The 21,722-nt window shown below is 39.9% G+C and overlaps 1 protein-coding gene across 2 annotated transcripts in view; it reads left to right on the forward strand.

Moving 5' to 3' along the window:
* Positions 1 to 614: 614 nt before the first annotated feature.
* sucla2 (succinate-CoA ligase ADP-forming subunit beta) overlaps positions 615 to 21,722 on the forward strand; it is a 29,370-nt gene continuing 8,262 nt past the window's right edge. Inside the window, exons 1-7 of one of the 2 annotated variants that reach the window (XM_085435388.1) lie at positions 615 to 735; positions 3,627 to 3,822; positions 6,839 to 6,938; positions 8,268 to 8,430; positions 12,534 to 12,662; positions 16,877 to 17,015; positions 21,242 to 21,403. In XM_085435388.1, coding sequence (XP_085291514.1) covers positions 652 to 735; positions 3,627 to 3,822; positions 6,839 to 6,938; positions 8,268 to 8,430; positions 12,534 to 12,662; positions 16,877 to 17,015; positions 21,242 to 21,403 — 973 coding nt within the window. In that variant the 5' untranslated portion in view covers positions 615 to 651. Of the gene's footprint in view, positions 736 to 3,626; positions 3,823 to 4,636; positions 4,875 to 6,838; positions 6,939 to 8,267; positions 8,431 to 12,533; positions 12,663 to 16,876; positions 17,016 to 21,241; positions 21,404 to 21,722 lie in introns of those variants that run through there. The other variant, XM_085435389.1, reaches the window with a different exon arrangement.

Consider the following 21,722-nt stretch of genomic DNA (forward strand, 5'->3'; position numbering starts at 1 on the left):
GGAAATAGTCACGAAGTGGATATTTAAAACAAATACATTTAGCTACTTTTTAAATGCTCATTTTTATTCTTTAAAGTAAGTACGCATATTTTCAGATATTTGAACACACACCAGCAGTATACTACCCTAACCCTGAGTCCTTCATCCTAAGCATTGTACAATGGTAGTAATAGGGCCAGATTAATAAAAAAAAAAAATAACAAATTGTGTTCATTTTCAGATTTTGGTTGAAAATTTGACATTACATTTGAAAAACTATTTTGAGGGGGAAAAGGCGAAATGTGGAGATTGCACATTGTGTTTATGGTTAAAAATAAACAATTTACTTGTAACATAAATCAATTCTGAAGTACGATTTTACTAGTTCATCTACGCAAGGCACTTTGTAGAGGGCTTTAATCTCTACATTTCGACTTTATTCTCAAAATACTAATTCCTAGTTTTTACAAAAATAGTGTATATATATGTGTGTGTGTGTGTGTGTGTGTGTGTGTGTGTGTTTATACGTATGTATTTTCTTTTTTTATTTGGCCATAACATTCCTTTCATGGGACTGAACGTTCCGACAGCATTTGAAATTACCAGAGGGGAGGGCGTCTTTGGAATCGCACTACGCGTGCGCGTTCAATCCACTTTGCTGTAGAGGGAGACATGGCGACGTCCCTGATTTGCGGCCGTTTGACGGCTAGCCTGAGAACTTCAGGGGCTAGAAACACTATTAGCTCCGCTTGTAAGGTAAGTGTGTATCCACAACGGAAGACAACGTTTGGGCTTTCATGGAATGTGTCTGTTATGGCACCACACCTTCCCCGAGGGTTAAAAGTTCTACGAATCTGACAGGGTCAAATTTGACATTAGCACAACTCGATTGAGTTTCCGTTATTTTGGCTAACACGCTAACTAGCACATAGTTAGCACGGCCGGCTGTCAAATCTGCAGATTAAGCAGTAAACGGCCAAAGAATCACTGTGCCCTTAGTCTTTTCTGTAGCCGTACACTTCGTGTGGCTGTGAACGGCATTCTTGGTGGAGGATATGCTCAGTGAAGCTCAGTGACCTCCACCGGCAGCTGCTACAGCTTCCATCCCAGCGATTCCTCCCCCATGACATCTGTCCCGCTGGGTCTTCTTGGGAAGTTATCTGGCCAAATCCGCTCAGGCTCGGAAGCATAAACAGCTTTCACTGCAGAGATACGCTGTAAATATACAACGGGGGGGGGAACAGCAAGATAAAATGACGGAAGAGATCTAACCGGGAAGAGCGCGCAATTGAACCGGGAGTCCATTACACCAGGGCCCCCATAAGGTAGAGCCTGACCAGCAAAACTCTGAATACTCTACACTGAGCAGAATTACGTTATTTATGTCGTATTGGTGGGAGGCTTTGGGTCTCGACATTCCAGCCTAAACATTGCTGCAGACACCTGACACCACAGGACAAACTCAGTGGTCTCATGGCTGTGCTCTGGCAGTCCGGAGCTGTTTTGGAAGCATGAAGAGGACCCACACAGTACAAAACAGCTGGTTTTAGTGTTTTGTCTTATCGGTGGTAAACGTATCAGCATTCTTAACAGAAGTCTTTGTGTCATCTTAGGTGAAAGTTTGAAATGCTTGTAAAACTTATTTTGACACATTGTTCAGATAACATCAGCAAAGCTTTACATTTGTTTTACTAAAAAGGTATCTGCAGGTTGTTGAAGCTCTCTAAAAGCACTGAATTCAGTTCTTTTGTCCAAAACTCGGAATACGCTATTTAGTGACACAATATTAGCATTTTTTCAGCTAAAAAAATTTATAGGATACTGGTTTGAAAGATGGCTGAAAGGTGTAATATAGATCAACGAAAAAGACCGGTGATCTTTAAATTGTTTCATTCTTTTTAGGCTACCTGTCAGGACTCCGTTTGCCTACATTTGTATTCATCAATAGGAATTTTTGAGTTATCCATCTGGAAATGTGATATAATGTATATTTTAATTGCAGTATTGTTCTGGGTTTTCATTTTGGATGGTGTAACAGTGAAATAATACATGTGTTACACTTTATGTGGTTGCAAGAGGGACTTTAAAAGTCTTACTTGAGTAGCCAACAAAAAGTCTTCAGTTGCTCCCTTTTTTTTCTGTTCATTATAATCTTGATAGTGTGTGCACACCTATTAGAGTTAATAATGTCTGTTTACACACACTTTTGCTTGTGATATAATTTTATATAGTGCGTAAAGGTAACAGAACAAAGTAATGTTTGACTAATTGTCTGGTATCTGAAACCTCAAAAACCGCAACAGGTTTAGTTCTTCTTGTTCTGTTTTAGCTAAACACTTACTTCAGTCACAGGTACGCCATACTGGTACCAGGGGGGCTTTTGGCCTTCAGAACTGCTTTAATTGTCTGTGGCACAGATTTAACAAGTGGCTGGAAACATTCCTTAGAGATTTTAGTCCATATTGACATGGAGCATCACACAGATGCAGATTTGTCAGCTGAACATTCATGGTGTGAGTCTCTTGTTCCATCACATCCTAACGGTACTCTGTTGGAATGAGATCTGGTGACCGTGGAGGCCATTTGAGTACAGTGAGAGCTTTTAAATGGTGATCAGTTTGTACTTAAGGCCCCAGAATGTTCCAAGAAAATATTCCCAACACTATTATACCACCTCATTAGCCTCAGCTATTGAAACAAGGCAGGATGGAGCCTGTTACGGTTAGCTTTGATGCTATCATCTGAATATCACAGCAAAAATCCAGAATCATCATTCTGTTGACTGCTTTCGGTGAGCTTCACTTCCTGTTCTTATCTGACAGGAGTGGCACCTGGTGTGAGTTTCTGCTGCTTTAGTCTGAGTGGTTATTGGAGCTACTGTTGCCTTCTTGTTAGCTCAAAGCAGCTGACCATTCTCCTATCACCTCTGACATCAACAAGGCATTTTTACCCAGAGAACCGCCACTCACTGGATGTTTTCTTTTTTCAGTAAACCCTAGAGTGCAGATCAGCAGTTTCTGGTACTCAGACAAAGCCTGTCTGGCAGCAGCAACCACTCCACCGTCACAGTTACTTAAATCGCTTTGTGTCTCTGGTGTGATACTGAGTTTGAACTTTAACAGGTTGTCTTGACCATGCCTATTTGCCTAAATGCTGATTAGATATTTGTGTTAATAAGTAAATATGTGAAGCAGGTGTGCCTAATAAAGCAGCCAGTTGTCTTCTTTTTTTTTTTTTTTTTTTGACCAAAAATGAAATGTTGGATTTTTCTTTTGGTCCACTGATTTAGTTGAGGAAATAAACGTGATTGTCTAATGCCCAGCTGATATGCTTTGAGTAACACTTTGTTTCACATCCTTGCTGAAGTTTCCAGTGTTGCTTTTGTGGTCCTACGGACTGTGAACGATTCTCTCTTCCTCCAAGGATGGTTATGTTTTGTGTTGTAGGAATTTTATCTCGTGGGTTTAGTGTCTGCGATTTTCACATGTTGCTCTAGCAATATTGAGCAAAAGACAACACAATGATGTGTCTGCTTGTTTTGAGTTAAAAGAGATTGTTTATTTGTAGGTTAGATTGACATTTGAAGATGGTAGATGTACTGGTTTTAAGTTCATTGCTTCCTGCGCTTGTTCTTTCTGTCCCTTCAGGTTCTTGGTGGTTCTTCAGGTCTGTTTGGCGGCCATGTGTCCCAGCCCCAGCCCCCTCACGTGCAGCAGCAGCAGAGGAACCTCTCACTACATGAGTACATGAGCATCGGCCTGCTGAAAGAGGCCGGCATCTCTGTGCCGGCCGGCATGGTGGCTAACTCCTCAGAGGAGGCGTACGCTGTGGCCAAGCAGATTGGTAAGGCTGAACAAGTCGTTAACAAGCAAGTTCACTTTCACTGTCCTTTACTAAAGGACAAAAAAAACAAAAACTGTAGTTCTGTTATTTAGAACAGTTTAAGTGATTTTTAAAGACAATGTCCAACCTCAGTCAAGATGCACAGCTTCACACTTTAATGGATAAAGAGGCACTGACATTTGAAGATGTTGTATATGCATTTAATTACAGAAGCCTTTAGAAACCCAGCAGGCTAAACTTCAAATGCTTTGATTGTGAACTGACTGTGGCAATATTAACGTTTTAAATAAATCATAATACAACCTTGTCTGTAAGAAGCCAAATTACATTAGTACTGTTTCTATTCCAAACAATCTCATATTGTATAAGCCATCACTTTCACAAACTTGACTTAAGTACAGAAGTCTTAAATTTAGAGTCGCTGTAGTTAAACTCTGTTCTGTCAAACTTCAGTCTGGAGACCTTTGAATTTAGCTACCATGTTAAATGCAGTGGGCTTTAGTAGTGTTATGAATGTTTTATCTGTTAATGGTCCACCACCAAGCCACTGTTGTGGATTTACTAGTGGTGATTTTCTTTGGTTGGTCTTATATGAGCAAGAAGAGCACTTTAGAGCTATGTTTGAAATGAAAAACTTTAAAGATGCCGGTGTTAAACATTTTGACCCCATTGCTCTGCATTAGACTTGAAAGCATTTAAAGAGATGGAATGAAAGTTTTGACTTTAACCACGCTATTACTCTCTGACAAACCCAGTGGCGTGACTATCCATTTATGCTGCTAACTCTTTCATCACCCCTCTGGACCTGAATGCCACTTGGAGGCTTTTCTAACATTGTGTGTGTGTGTGTATGCGTGCGTGCGCGCGTGCATGTGTGTGTGCGCGTGAGTGAGTGTAAGAGTGAGACAGACAGAGAAAGACTCTCGCACACCCAGTCTATACATAGCCATCTCCTGCTTCAGTGGTATCAGTTGACACTCAGCGTGCACAATTCTTGGATAGAAAGAAGATGCACCTGTTGGAATCAATACACACCCTGTTTCTTGTTCATTGTAAGTAACATGAAAGGAGCTGCATGCCATGTTTTTTTTTTCTCCTCATATGTTACTCCTACTTTGCCTGTGTGTGAAGTTATATTCCTCTATCAGTAAGGAGACATGTGATATGATAAGACTTATTTAGCTAAGCTGGTCCTCTACTGCTTTTTTTTTTGGGGGGGGGGGCATATACAGTATGTTGCAAAAGTTTTTAGCCACCCCTAATTTCTTTATTTTGCTAGGAAAATGGGAAGCGTTTGCAGTTATTTATTGACACATGTTCAATCATACATGGAAATACAGTATATAAGCCAAAAAGAAGAAGCTTGAAAGTCAAAATTTGGTATAAAGACCTTTATTCTTCAGCACAGCTTGAACTCTCTTAGGAAGATTGCTTGTCATGTGTTTCAGTAGTCTTCAGGAATTGTTCTCCAGGTTTGTCGAAGGACATTCAAAACTCTTCTTTGCATGTTTTCTGACATTTTTTTTCTGTTCTCTGACAAGATGATCCCACACTGATTCAGTAATTTTAAGGTCTGTGCTCTTGGGAGGCCACTGTCTGTTTGTTCATACAGGCATGCTTTCACTGGATTGGCAGTGTGTTTGTGGTCATTGTCATGCTGATAATGAAGCTATTGATAGTCAGATGTTTTCCAGATGTTAATTTGCAGTGGATCAAAATCTGATGGTACTTTTTCATGATTCCACCAATTTGACAAGATCTCCTGCGTCCCTGGATGAAATTCAGCTCCAAAACATGACGAACGAAGCCTCCACTATGTTCTATAGATGGCTGTAGACATTCACTGTTGTATTTTTTCCCCTGTATATATTAATGATGATTTGAACCAAATATGTGAAATCTGGACTGATCTCTCCATAAGACCTGCTGCCGCTGATTTTCAGTACAGCTTTTGTCTGATTTTGCTGTTTATGTTCTTTAAGAATGACTCCTTGACAGCTACCCCTTTGACTGAGACCATTTCTGAGGAGGCTTGCACGCCCACATTTGTGAATGTACTAACTCAAGAATAAGACGATGTAAAATTTTTATACGATAGGTGTATCTGCTAGGAGGCTGAGTGGTTCCACTGGCTGCTGCCACGTCTTCTTTTGTCCTCCACTTTTCTAATTTCATCAAAATCTTTAAGAAATTTTACAGACTGCTCTAAAGAGCTTGTTTGAGACAGAGGATGAACTGTGATAGGGTGTGGCCAAGGCCAAGTATAAGATAAAAGGAAATGATTAAACTGAGCTACGCCCCCCCCCCCCCAGTCCCAGAATGAAACTGTGTATTGATGAAAATGAACAAAAGTACTAATTAATGGAATAAAACTGAAACATGCTGTGTGCTACAGCATGCCATGCTGTTCTTAAAGAAGTTAAAGCTAAATGTGTATATAATTTACTATTATCATGAGACATTAGCACAGTTAGTGATAAGTTGCCACCTAGAGTTGAAGAAAACTGGTTCAAAAGCCAAACTTGTGAACAAACCTTCAAATAAAACTCAACTATGACCCAGAGCTTTGTGTCACTGCATATTTTTGAAACGGTCAAGGGTGCGTTAGTTGCCAACTGGAGTCCTTCCCTCTCACTTTTAAACTCAGCCATTATTGCAAAAGCCTCATGGTGTCTTGTAAGCCTCTGGCCATATTGTTTATGCGTGACAGGAGAATAAGATCAAATTAGTCCATCTAAACGTTGTGTCACTAAAGAAAACATACAAATGGAGGTCTGTTTCTGTTAATATCAAAATTGAAGTAGAGCAGTGATTGGTACATCTATGTATAAAGCAGCAAACACACATTTGAAATATGTGAGTGTAAATATTAACAGAAAACCAGGATATTTTTTTACTTGATATTAACAATGTACAAACTTCATTTCTGGCCGGTCTATCATGTAACTGATTAGTTACTATGACATTTAGTGCATTTAATATCACAGTGTGTAATTGATGAATGTGTGTGTGTTAGGTTCGAAGGACCTTGTGGTGAAAGCTCAGGTTCTGGCTGGCGGCAGAGGAAAAGGGACGTTTGAAGGTGGACTAAAGGGAGGAGTGAGGATCGTCTACTCGTAAGTAACCCACCCTTTATAATTAAACAAAATAAGTCGTTACTGGCAACAAATCGGCTAAATTACGATTGTCTATATGTAAACACATCTTAGATAAAATCCTGTCCTCACTTACGCGTGTACCAAAGAGTATGTTTTGCTGCTTCACAGTAAAACCCATGTTTAAGATTATTAACATGAAACAGGATCAGCAGGAAATGTTTGTGTTGGCCATGGGAGTGGAAAGATTGTAGGAGAGATAACGGTAAATAACGATCACCCTAGCTCCTCATCATGTTGTGGCACAGAAAGGAGGAGAGGAGAACACATACATGAAGAGGGAGGTGGAAGACACCAGGGAGTTCAGCTCCTTCTGTATGAAGAAACAGTGCTGTGTTTAGAGACCTTAATGATGTTTGACCATGTTTACATGCTAATCAATTTAACCTACCCTACCTTGAGTAGTGAATATGCAGTCATTTGAAGAATGTTTTCCCACGACTCTATGCACTTCTGTGAAAAACAGCCTGCGATTCGATAGCTTATAAAAAGATCTTTAGCAACAATAACGTAAAAAACTTGAAGTCATCACAACTGTGCTATCATGAACTTTGACATGCTAGCTACGGTCTGTAGGGTCTGACATGTAGCTCCTGTGTTTTTTGTAGTTTCTTAGCATTGCTAAGTCTGCACTTGCTGAGGATTTTCTGGGCTGTTTCCACTGCTGGAAAATTGTGAGGGGTCTTTCTCATGCCTACAGATTGTAGAGCTGATTGAATATCTGAGCTGCTGTAGTCATCAAAGTGCTTCATTAATTTTTATTTAGCACAGCTGACTGCTGTGTAATTGGAAAATGCTGCCTACTTGGCAAAGTGTCTCCAGTATGGCAGCAACAAACTGCAGTAATACTGAAAAATGGATGAAAATGAACTCCAGACTTCATCTGAAGAACAAAATAATTAATTGGACTATTCATTTCCTCTTAATGAGTTTGACAAGCCTGTTCTATTGTCTGTTTTCAGAAGTTACTGCACAGACTTTGCATACTGTTGTTTAGAGGACAAAGGCTGTAAAGAGTGGAAATTAACTTTTTCTGCACCGTACAATACACGGAGCAGATTACACTTACAACCTTGGTAACTGTGTCCATCCTCATTCTCCTGCTTACTGACTAGCTCAGGAAAGTAGTGCTGACAGATATGATTTAAATGTTAATAAACTCAAGTATCTGTTTAATAATTTTAGTTTGTATTGTCCTTACAGGTTTTTATCTATTTGTTTCATAAGTTTTCTAATTAACTTGTTATGCATTAAAAAGTTTTCAATTTCCTGTCTTCTCCTCATCTCCAGGCCAGAGGAAGCCCGAGACATTTCATCTCAGATGATTGGTCGAAAGCTGTACACCAAGCAGACCGGGGAGGCGGGTCGTATCTGCAACCAGGTGTTCATCTGCGAGCGCAGGTACCCACGCAGAGAATACTACTTTGCCATCACCATGGAGAGGTCCTTTCAGGTGAGGGAACACAGGCGCACCCACAAGAAGCCAAATGATGTGTTTGCTCAGCTGAGAACGATGCTTTCACGGGAAATGAATTTCCTTAAAAAACAACAACAACAAAGGTGGAAAAGTTCAAAAGGAGTGCTCTTAATGCCCATTTCTTTGTGTTTTGTAAATCATGCATTAACCTTTCAAACAAACCTTTAGAGGAGATGATAAATTTTTTATGTTGAATGGTGTTCAGGCTTTGCTCCTCCCCTAAATGGTCCCAAAAAATCACAGATTTAGTGTTACTAATAACCCATCAGTCTCTGTGTAGAGCCCTGAGCCCTGGCTGAATGACTTGACACGAGCTGTCAGGCGCGACTGCCATCGAACTGAGCGCAAGTGGAAAAAGGACAAACTACAAGTGTCATTCCAGATGCTGAAGGACTGTTGGCGTCAATATCAAAGAACTGTAAAAGATGCCAAAAGAAAACACTTATCTGACATTATTTTGTCAAACTGCCACAACCCGCGTATTTTATTTAAAACTATTAACTCTGTTCTTAATGCACCGTATACTGACTGTATTGAGCCCTCATCAGAAGCCTGTCAAAATTTTTTACACTTTTTTATTGAGAAGGTCTCCTCCACAAGGGATCAGATCTCTCCTTGTGGTCATGACCTCTCACTCTCTGTTTCCTGCTCTGCTGTCTTTGACAGGTTTGAGCCTGTGACTCTGTCCTTTTTAAAGGAGACTGTTGGTCATCTTAAGCCTGCAGGGTCTCCAAATGATGCTGTCCCTCCTCGACTTTTAAAAGAGGTGTTACCTACAGTTGGTCCTTTGGTTCTTGAGCTGGTAAACCATAGTCTGATGTCAGGTGTTGTCCCTAAAGATTTTAAACATGCAGTAGTCAAACCCCTGATTAAAAAACCTGCTCTTGATCCTACGGTTCTTGCAAATTACAGGCCTATCTCCAAACTACCTTTTCTTTCCAAAATTCTTGAAAAGGTAGTTTACAGCCAAATAATGGCCTTCCTGGAAAAGCAAAATGTTTTAGAGGTTTTCCAATCTGGTTTTAAACCCTTTCATAGCACTGAATCAGCCCTTTTAAAAGTTTTTAATGACATATTTTTAGCGACTGATGCTGGGGACTGTGTTGTTCTTGTGCTTTTAGATTTGACAGCTGCGTTTGATACCGTGGATCATGCCATTTTATTCTCTCGTTTGGAGCACTGGGTGGGCATTAGGGGCACAGCACTGGAGTGGTTCAGGTCCTACTTGACGGGGCGAACTTTTTGTGTCAGCCTTGGTGACTATGTGTCGTCCTCCGCTCCCCTCTTGTGTGGTGTCCCACAGGGCTCAGTTCTAGGCCCCCTCCTCTTCTCTTTATATCTGCTTCCTCTTGGTTCTGTACTGAGAAAGCACGGCATTCCTTTCCACTTTTATGCTGATGACTGTCAGATCTATGTCCCTCTAAAGAAAAAAGGCAGATACCTTACACAGCCATTACTTCAGTGTCTCGATGACATTAAGGCTTGGATGTCTGTTAACTTTTTAAAATTCAATGATAAAAAGACAGAGGTGATGGTTTTTGGTAGCTCCACTGAGACCCCCAATGTGTATGTAGATTCCCTGGCACAGTATGTTAAGCCAACTGTCACAAACCTGGGGGTCAAAGTGGACTGTGATCTGAAGTTTGATAATCAAATTAAGGCAGTGGTAAAATCTAGCTTCTTTCACCTCAGGCAGCTGGCAAAAATAAAGCCAATTCTTTCACGGCAGCACTTTGAGACAGTGATCCACGCCTTTGTTAGCACTCGGCTGGATTACTGTAATGCACTTTATATTGGGCTCAGTGCATTATATATTAGTCATCTACAGAGGGTGCAAAATGCCGCAGCTCGTCTTTTAACAGGCACTTGAAAGTTTGAGCACATTTCCCCTGTTTTAGCTTCACTTCACTGGCTGCCCATTTCTTTTAGGATTCATTTTAAAATTCTTTTATTTACTTTTAAAGCTCTCCATGGCCTAGCTCCATCTTATCTCTCTGAGCTGCTACAGCCTTATACACCCACCCGCTCTCTCAGGTCAGCTGATCAGCTGCTCCTGAAGATACCCAGGACTGGGCGTAAACTTAGAGGAGATCGTGCTTTTGCTGTAGCAGCTCCAAAACTGTGGAACGAGCTTCCTTTAGAGATTAGACAGGCCAGTTCTTTATCTGTTTTTAAGTCACTCTTGAAAACCCACCTCTTTACCCTGGCCTTTGACACCACGTGAGATGTTGGTTTTTTATTTTAGTTGTTTTTAGGTGATTCGATGCTGTTTTATCTTGTTTTTGTTTTAACATAGGGCTGTTTTTAATTTTATGTTTTATGTGTTTTATTTATTTATTTCGCTGTTTTTTGTTATTCTATTGTTTTAACTTATTTTCTGTACAGCACTTTGTTCCTGTGCTGGGTATTTTAAAGTGCTTTATAAATAAAATTGGATTGGATTTGTTAGAGGTGATTAGTATTAGTCTAAGTGTTAGGGAAGGTACACTTACACTACAGTAATCTCATGATGTTTTTGCGTGGCATTGAATGAGCTCTAGATCATTTTAGTTGAGCTGTTGACAGTCTGCAAGCCTAGTGTGAAAAGCTCAAGCTGCTGCTGTTTGTTTACTTAAACACATTAAACACATTACTCATTCATTTAAATTAAGATCTGTATCATAAGAAAAGTCAGCTCTGAAAAAATTAGAGGCAATTTATAAACTACAAAAATTAGATGTGAAATTAAAGATTTAGATGAGATTAACTGTTGTTTTTGTAATGTAACTGTACATCGCACCTCCCCTCCACATCTTTTCATTCAGATGACTAAATTAAGCAAAGCACACACAGATTCATCTGTCAGTGCTTAAATGCATCTTGACTCATCTTCATTGAACTCATAAAAAAACAAAGTTGTGATTCAGTTAACAGATTTTGTCCACTAGATGGCAGCACAATACTGAAGATAAAGTCAGTGTTTTTACATGTGTTAAGAATTTTAACACTTTCACTGGATCTTTTTCAGGGTTCAGTGAGTCTGTATGCTTGACTGGATGTTCAGGTTTTTATTCATAATTAGGCAAAGCTGCTAACATTTGAGTCGATTGTGTCTATAACTTGATTATAGATCATGAACTATGCGGTGAGCAAGAATTTTATGTGTTTAAAACGTTTTCACACTGTTGTATATAGTATATAAAATTCTTATTGTAATGTATTCCACATGTTCTTACTGTATGGAGAAAGGGATAAAGATGCTGCTCACCACAGAAATTCCTTCTTAGTATTTTGCCGTCATCACAGCAGAAATAAGGAGGTCTCAGCTCAGGAGTCTTTGGAACAAAACCTTGTATTAAACAGGGTTTGTGATCTGAGGAGCCTCCTTAGGATGTGCAGTCATGAAGACTTGTGTGGATAACATTTTTATTTTTTTCTCTCTATGCAGCTGTGTTTATGAAGCTGCTGCAAGCAATCAGCGCGCTCAGTGATTAGCCTATTGACAATCAGATGAATGTGAAATTAATAAGTATTTTCATATTTTATAAACTATTTAGTGTTGCTTTTCTAACAACAATGAAAATTACTTATTCCGGTCTGAGAGTTTCTTCTTTTTCCTGTTTTACACGACTTTAAATAGAAAATCTGAGGGTTTGAGAAAATAATCTGAAGATAAATGACATGATTATAAAATTGTTTATTGTTGTCTTTTGCATTTTATTATGAGGATGGTGATTTTACTGTGCAGGCACAGACTACTTTGTTGCTTTTGTTATGAGAGGTTTGAGGTTTTTTTTTTCATGGCAATAGCATCTTTTAGTTTTTACACAGAAAAATAGGAAGTCTGAAGGATGTGGCTTCAGATTTGATTTAAATTACAGGAAGAGCAGCCAGGTCAGTAAAAAAACAGAAGGTAATTTTGATTGTAATTATTGGGAGAGGATAGTCAAAACCTCCTTGCATAAAATCACTCTTATTAAATCACCCGTTTTCTTTGTAAAGGTGTCTATCCGGGGCTTAGGTTTCACAGATTTCGAAACAAAAATGTTGCAGTAACTCTAAGATTTTAAATCCCCATCCCTCCCACTTGTGTCCCACAGGGCCCTGTGCTGATTGGCAGCTCACAGGGTGGCGTGAACATCGAAGATGTTGCAGCGGAAAATCCAGATGCCATTGTGAAGGAACCCATCGACATCGTGGAGGGTATTAAGATGGAGCAGGCTGTCAAGGTGCGATCAATGGTAGATGTAATAAGTCACGAAACAGACTTGAGGTGCACCCACTTTGTAGTTTGGGCTGCAGGAAGACTTGGAGGAAGAGAAAGGGGAGTGTGTTTGTGTGCGTTCATGCTGCAGTGAGTGCCAAAATGTCTAAATCAGAAGGGGCTCTTTGCTGTTTAAAGAAGGTTAACTCTTATCTAAACAAGGTCATTGGTTGGAGAAATTGTTGCATTCTTCTTAGCGTGTTTTTGCACCTATTTTTGATATAATTAAGGTTTTTCGAATTTTTAGTTTGTTATCCGTTAATGACAAATTTCCGCCCATCATCCCAAATTTTCCTCTGAGCCTAAGTTATAATCATTTTCCAGGGCTTATAGAAAACAACTGATATTTTCTCATGTTTACAGTATGAAATTGGTGCCTGGTTTAGAATAATCATACTTTTTTTTATTTTTCAGTCTGATGTTTGCCTTTAAAATAATCTGTTAGAGGGAAAAAAAACCCTTATCCTGTTTTAGATGATGTGCCAAGCAAGATAAATAATGCTCCATGTTGTGCTTTATTTACAAAGATGACTCTACAAACATTCAGCTGGAGCTTTTTACAGAATCAGATTTTCACATGAGATGTACAAACAATAACGGCGATGAAGAAAGAAATGTTATCAGTTAATTTTAAAATAGTCTCAATAAGACACTGGCTCTAGTCCTTATGAAGGAGTAAGCTTGTTTTTTAAGGACAACAGGTTGTGTAGGTAGGGTTGGGTATTCCTGCGGTGCATCAGGATAATATCCCCAGTGTTTCACTTTTGTCAAATTACAGCCTTATTCCAAAATAGATTACATTCATTTTCTACCTCAGAATTCTATTCACAATACCCTATAATGACAAAGTGAAAAACATTTTCTTGCAATTCTTGCAAGTTTATTAATAATATAACATGTACAGAATTTTTCACAGTCTTTGCTGTGACACACAAAATTGAGCTCAGGTGCATTTCCCTCGGGATGAATAAAGTATTCTGATTCTGACTATGTTTCCACTGATCGCCTGTCGGGTGTTTGTACAACATTACTAGAGTCCACCTGTGGTAAATTCTGTTGACTGGACGTTGTTTGGAAAAGCACACAGCTGTCTATATAAGGTCCGACAGCTAAAGGTGCATATCAGAGCACAAACCAAGGAATTGTCTGTAGACCTCTGAGACAGGATTGTATTGAGGTACAGATCTGAGGAAGGGTGCAGAAAACAGCATTGAAGGTCCCAGTGAGCACAGCGGCCTCCATCATCTGTAAGTGGAAGAAGCACTAGGACTCTTCCTAGAGCTGGCCGCCTGACTAATCTGAGCCATCAGGGTAGATGGGCCTTAGTCAGGGAGCTGACCAATAACCTGATGGTTTCTCTAACAAAGCTCCAGCATTTTTCTGTGAAGCGAGGAGAACCTTCCAGAAGGACAGTCATTTCTGAGGACTACACCAATCAGTGCTGCATGGTAGAGTGGCCAGACAGAAGCCACTCCTCAGTAAAAGCCACATGACAGCCCCCCTGGAGTTTGCCAAAAGTCACCTGAAAGATTCAGACCACGAGAAGCAAAATCGTCTGGTCTGAGGAAACAAAGATCAAATGCTCATCACTGCCCATCACCTGGCCAATACCATCCCTACAGTGACGCATGGTGGTGACAGCATCATGCTGGGATGTTTTTCAGCAGCAGGAACTGAGAGATTAGTCAAAGTCGAGGGAAAGATGAATGTAGCAATGTACAGACACATCCAGCGCTCAGCTCTGCGACAAGGTTCATCTTCCAACAGGACAATGACCCTAAGCACACAGACAAGATAACAAAGGAGTGGCATCAGGAGCACTCTGTGAATATCCTCAAGTGGCCCAGCCAGAACCCAGAGTTGAACCCAATTCAACATCTTGGAGAGATCTGAAAAGGGCTGCCAACCAACGCTCTGCATAAAGTCTGATAGAGCCTGAGACGTTCTGCAAAGAAGCAGATCATATTAAAAAAAAGCGCGCGCACACACACGCACACACACACACACACACACACACACACACACACACACAAATGACTTGAGGCTGTAATTGTGTCATTATGTTTGTTTCATCATCACTATTGCTGTCATTATGGGCCAATGTGGAAGAAGTGAAGCGCTGCAAATACTTTCTGATGCACTGTGGTCTACCTTTTGTCAACAAGATGATGCTGCAGTGTTTGTAATGTAGCTGCTGTACTTTACAGCTACTTGAGCAGCTACTTGTGAGAGAGTGAGAATGTTCCTGCTACATGTACCGAACAAGTAAAAAGCACTAGGGGGAAAATTCAGCACTCTTGAGCTGAGCGCTCAGGTGTGTTCACTCAATCACACTTGGATCATGAACTCCATTAACTGTAGTTTATTTCCAGATCACCTGAACAAACTCAAAACATTACAGCTTTCACAAAACTATCATGTTTAATAATCATTATCACGGCATCTGCACGTTGCAAAAGCTTCTTCTTGACCGATCTTAAAAAAAAATGCGCTTAACACAGAAACATGATCTTAATAATAATTTCAATTAAAAAAAAAAAAAAACTACAAAGATGAAGTGATCGCCCTGTAGCCATGACACGTTATGTCTGCTTGTTTCCTGACATAAATCAACTTGGAATTCATAATTACAGAAGGCTTCATCAGGTTCTCCCTCTGTTTCTTCTTACATCAGCAGGAGTGCTTTCACAGTTGCAAGCTGTATCTGGACGGCTCTTGTTGGGTTTTCTCACGGAAGCTGCCATCAGTCTTTTACCACTGTAAATATGTACTGCTCAAAATAAAATGAAGGGAACACTTGATCATCGCAGTCTTACACCAAGTCGGTTAAACCTCTGGACATCAGTCTGTCCAGTTAGGATGCACAACAGGACAGACCCAGTGTCACCTGCTTTGGTATAAATGAAAGTAACAATGGCTTCTTCCCCTCAGAAACATTAAGCACTGATTCTAGACTTGAGTTCTCTAAAAGCAAAGTTAGAGGAATTGTAGTAATAAGAAAATCATTCAAACAGAACACAGTTCATGAAGAAATTATTCTAATCACCTTTAAAAGAAACATGAATTTCGTTATTTTTCGATCAGCTGACTTTCAGAAGCTAATGCTGGAGTTCTTTCTTGTTTTTGGTGGACTTGATTTATTTTGTTTACAGATGTACTCATTTCTCCACCCTGTCTCACTTCTGACTGTCTTTCTTTTCCTTTCCACTTTATTCCTGTTCCCCTGTTGCTGCACATCTCTTTGGCTCTGAATATTGAATATGTTGATTGTCATAGTGAAAGCAGAGACTCAATATATTTGACAGAGAGAAGAGGTGTTGATTGCAGGGCTCTCAAACTAGATGGAGCGGCATTGATATTCCTTCGCTGCATTTATTTTTGTCCGCCAAGACCACATTTTTCAAACAACGTGATGTTCTTACAGACCCAGCAGGCTTTCCGTGCTTCTAATGAGACCTGTCGAAGCTACTGTTTCTGTTTGAAATTTCACTTTTGTCTTAATGTCGACAGGATTAAGCTCTGTGGGAGCAGTGAATGAGACAAAGTGCTACATATGTGACCAAGAAAACCAAAACAATGAGCTGAAAGATGTTAAAGATATCAGGACAGTTAGAGGAGATGCTTAAATCAAGCTATAATTCTTATGCCATTGTTGATAATGATCAGAACTCCCTTTCTCTCAGTGTACAGAAGTTTTACTACACATTTAATTCCTGACAAATCTTAATGTAAGTAAACCACACAAGCTCAGTGTTTCTACGTGATAAAGAAACGCTGCAGTGGTAAGTAAATCTGTCAGCAAGACTTTTTCGGCAATGACCTACCAGAACTTTTTCTGTAGCTGTACACTTTAATTTAAGCTGCTTCGTAGTTATAAAACAGAAGATATTTGATCATTCAAAAAAATATGAAAATACTGAAAGTTTATTTCTTTCTAATTACTTAATTACTTTGTAGCGAATGCTGTGAACCTAAAAGTATAAAATTCCTCCTTCACATTCTCCAAAGCCGGAGTACAGTCTTTTCTCAAGCCGATTTTGGCCCCTGGGCTTTATGTTTGACCCCCTGATCGCGGCTATAAACATGTATTCTTTGGGCATTTCTCTGCCATTTGTTTGAAAATAGCTCGCTGCTGATTTTTTATTTTTATTTTTTTTGACAAAGTACATCTGTCTGCAGGTTGCTCAGAAGATGGGCTTCCCTCCAGCGTTGATGAATGAGGCAGCTGAGACCATGGTCAAACTGTACAATCTGTTCATTAAGTATGACGCGTCAATGGTCGAGATCAATCCCATGGTGGAAGACTCCTCTGGCATTGGTAGGCGCACACACATGCACCTGTCTGTTTCTGTCCTTGTAGGGTGGTGCTGGGTCTTGTCTAGCCTTTTCCCCTAACCTAACCCAGCTGTTTGGAGTGATGTATAGCCTGATCATGTGGGCAAACAAATGTGTTTACAGTTGTTTTGAGCACATTTTAAGCTTTCAGTAGCAGGAAACTGTTAAAATCCATCAGAGATGCAACCTGAGTTAGAACAGACTAATCTTTCCCTTCTGAGTCATAACATCACTGTTCCACTCTCTATCACACACATTCTGTCTCATTGAATTTTTAATCATGTGGTCTGGAGAACAAAAAAGAAAACATCCTCTTTGAACACAGAGATGAAGTCAGAGTCACTGTTAGGTTAGGAAATACAACTTGAAAAAGGAATATAATGGCATTATTTTATGGTATTTTAATAAATGTAAAAACTAGGGGTGCAACGATACACAAAATTCACGGTTCGGTTCGGTTCGATACTTTGGTGTCACGGTTCGATATTTTTTCGATACAAAAAAAATGTTCATGCCTTTTTAATTTGTCATTTATTAAAATTATAAATATATATTTTAACTCAAAAGTACAGTTTTTAAATTTAACCCTAACCCTTGTGCGCGTTTTTTATTTTGACAGCGAATACGCACCTGCGGACCACTTATGTGCAGCCCTGGTTATTTAGCTCGTCATATTGCAGCCACAGAAATTCTTTTGTCCATGAAACCATAAAGCTGCACTTTCTTTTTGCCTTATAGTCTGATTTGTCATAACTTCTCCGTTTTGTGGTAAGCTTTTCTTTGGCTGTCACTTCTTCACCCTGACCTGTCTTATTTGGCTCAGCAGAACTGAAATGCTTTTACACGCTCACTCACATAAGCTCAGCGATTCTCTGCGCGACCAACCTCTCACATGTTTAAGCTGCGGGAGATTTCACTTGTCATGTTTGCATAGTAAGCTAACGATTAATAAGACGATGTCAGAGGAATTGGTGCACAAATTATCATCACTCACAGATCAGTGCTGTCGCTCTCTATACACAGTTCGCACGATTGCAAAGTGAAAGCAAAAAAACAAGCGCAAATTCAAACGCGACTTCAATATGTCACATATTGACAGTGGCTCATCGATGCCAATGACATAATTACCCAGCTACATTTCTGAAAGAATGCAAAAGCATTGACATATATTTTTCCTACAATAGCCCGACGGGCAGGGAAGAGATAGATTTTGGTAGCTCGACTGAAAAAATCGCTAGCTCCGGGACATCGGGCTAGCGATATTGCGAGCCCTGTATCTGATTGAGGAATCACTCATCTTTGGAAAAGAGAGTTTATTACAGAGAAATGGCTCTTTCCAAAATAAAAGCTATACTATCCGCTTCTTCTGGGCTATATTCTCAGCAGCATAAGGAGAATCATGTGCTAACAGCTGTCTAAATGACTCGGCTAAAGTTAGTAGCATGCTTGTTGTTTTTGTCTTTGCACTACGATGATGTCGGCGTAAATGTGCAGTCATATTCGTTGTGTTCCCACTAGTGCTTTCAGGTTAATCTCGTTGAAATGACCTTAACGCCACAACACGGCAAATCTCCATTAACGAGCTACCGCCGATCGCCCCGTGCATGGGGCTAGACGGCCAACACGTTAACGAGCTAACTGCGCTAACACACTAGTTCCCACCCATGTAATTGAGCATTGCGTGGCACATCCAACATACTGTTTTACTTTAGTTCATGACTCGCTTACCTTCAGGGTCATACGTCACATGAAAACCAAAATAATTCCAAACGCCAGATCTGAATGAGGGTGGGGGAGGTCCATGTTAAAAGGAGAGCTTAACTTCTGTCTTGCTAGCTTGCCCTGCGCTCTTCCTTCTGACTATGCTGTCTGTGTGGAGCGCTCAGTGGATCTGCGCTCGACAGTGCAGCCTAGGCGGAGTAGTCGAACGCAGATTCACTGAGCGCTCCACACAGACAGCATCGTCAGAAGGAAAATTGATAAAATAAATTACAAATGTTGTATTGTTCGATACATATGCGTACCGAACCGAAAGCACTGTATCGAACGGTTCAATATCGATACGAATATCGTTGCACCCCTAGTAAAAACCAGTTTGGTCTTACCGAACAGTTCAGCATGTATTCAAATGAAAAGCATGCAGGTGCCCAAATTTAGTTTTGGAATTTTTTTTTTTTTTAAGGATTTGTAAATCTGGTAATCTAAAAAAATGGCCATTCATTTCATTGATGGCATTTCGTAAAAATTAATTACATTTTTTTTATGTCTTAATCCAAAAATAATATTATTAAGGAAAACAGTGGTGAGAGGCTGCTGCAAAACCACATTTATTGCAATGAAGTAGCATATGATGATTACCTTGGACATGGTTGCTTTGAAGATGAGGATCAGACCTGTGACCGGTCACAGTTGGCTGTCACATTAAAGACCTTTGGTGATAAAACTGAATCAAGACACTGCTATCAGTTTGCAACTGAATGGGGTTGTTTTGTGATAGTATGCCATTTAACTGTGATAAATCCCTGGGAATCACAGACCTGTGGTCATTTCCATGCACAGAAATCACCTTTAATAATTAGTGATATAGTTGCTTCAGGACGACTGTTTAGTTGGGAAGTGACTTGGTGCTTGGTAACCTTAATATAACCAGAATACAAGCTGCCCGGTGACCAGTTGAGTCTCCTACTGCAAAGAGACTCATCAGCGAGTTCAGCTCATTGGCAGACTGACCAAATCTTTTGGCAAATGTTTGCAACCCTTCTTTAAAGTAAAATATTCAATGCAATCACTGGGCAACCACCATTTTTTGTTTATTTGTTTTTTTTGCACAGGTGGATTGATCATAAAAGCTCTGCTAGCTTTTGTTTTACCAGGAAATGCTTTCATGGTGATTATAGTAACAAGCGCTGTTGCTGTGAATGCTACACAGCAAAGAGAGGCTTTACTTCCACATTAAACTACAACTCTTCACTGCTGTTGTGTTATCAGTCATGTTGTTCAGAAAAATATGTACTTGGACTGAATTGTGTAATCATTTTTGTCGACATGAATGTGCCTAGGCTCTCTTTTTTTACTAAATATAAGTGAGAAGCAGCATCAGCTTCTTGCTGCATTTTTCACTCTTTCACTCTTTTCCAAATCTTCCGGAAGATTGGTTGGAGTTGCACTTTTTTTCAGCTGCACAGTCATGTTGCTCAAGAGGGTTGACCCTGACAGACATTAACCATACACGACTTGTCAGTTTAATTGTTAGTTGGGGAATTTACCACTTGACAAATATCAGGATTCTTTAATTTCCCAGGCCTAGTTGACATTAAAGAAAAATGGAGCCATGCTAGTCTTGCCCAGGTTTGCAGTCTTGCTGACTGAGATGTGGTTGGTATGCTTGTGCAGCTCTTGGCCTCTAAAGGTCATTTTCATTTTGCGGAACAGACTAATTTAGCTGGACTTATGGGTCTCTGGCAAGGAGGAATGCACTGGGGTTTGTCCATGAAAGCATCCTGGAGATGATGAGGAGATTGATTTCAGTCTGAGGTGTGCGTGTTGTTCTGTCAGTGAGTCAGAGTTAATGGCTTTGCCTGATGCACAGTGATGAGCTCCTCAGGCATGAATCACAGCTCTCAAACACAGTTGTGAGGAAAGGAGACCGCTGACCTTTGTGCCAAACACTATGCTGAGCGCCTGATGAGCTGTTAGGTCCTCCTTCTGCATGATCTCATATATATATATATATATATATATATATATATATATATATATATATATATATATATATATATATATATATATATATATATATATATATATATATATATATATATATATATATATATATATATATAAGCTCCTTAGCTTCCTTCACTGTAGTTTGAGTGAAGCTCAGAGTGTTTCTTTTTCCTTGTACTCATAATCAAAGGCAGACATTTTAACAAAGTGTAGCCAGAAATAAGTTGTCCTCCTGAATTATTCTTTAATAAGCAAAACTCTTTCCTCAACATATTCAATTATTTGATCATTTCTGAGGTGATATGCATTTAGAAAAAAAGAACTCAGCTGCACATTTACATTCCTGGTGCCAGTGCTGGAAACACTCTGTGACACCCCCCCCCCCCCCCCCCCCCCCATGGCATGGCTCTCTGGCAGATGGAGAGATGAGCTGACATTGATCTTCTTCTAATGTCAAAATCTTATGTGTCTCCTTGTCAACAGTAATGTGCATGGATGCCAAGATCAACTTTGACTCCAACGCAGCGTACCGCCAGCAGAAAGTGTTCGAACTGCGGGACTGGACTCAAGAGGACCCGCGGGACCGGCAGGCCGCCACGGCTGACCTCAACTATATCGGTCTTGATGGAACCATCGGCTGTCTGGGTCAGTCCAAGCGAAATGTCAGAAAAGCTATTTAGTAGTTTCATTTTTTGTGTTTATTATAGCTTTTGAACCTATTTGGTGGTCATTTTGAGATATGTTCTCAGTTGTAATCCTGATTGGGTACTGCATTTCCCATAATGCTCGGTTATGCCAGACAGAAAATGAACGTTATAGGTTATAATGGTAACCCAGAGATATTAATATGACCAAACTGGACAAGATATGAATATCTATAGATTAAAAAAAGGAGCTTGCTAATTTGTCTGCGATATCCTGCAGTCTGTCAGTCTCCTGTTTACTGTCTTTTTCTCCCTCAACT

The sequence above is a fragment of the Copadichromis virginalis genome, linkage group LG16 (assembly GCF_057382275.1).
Source record: "Copadichromis virginalis isolate Kocher_CV1m ecotype Utaka linkage group LG16, C_Virginalis_male_GT1.1, whole genome shotgun sequence".
In the NCBI taxonomy this organism is placed as follows: domain Eukaryota; kingdom Metazoa; phylum Chordata; class Actinopteri; order Cichliformes; family Cichlidae; genus Copadichromis; species Copadichromis virginalis.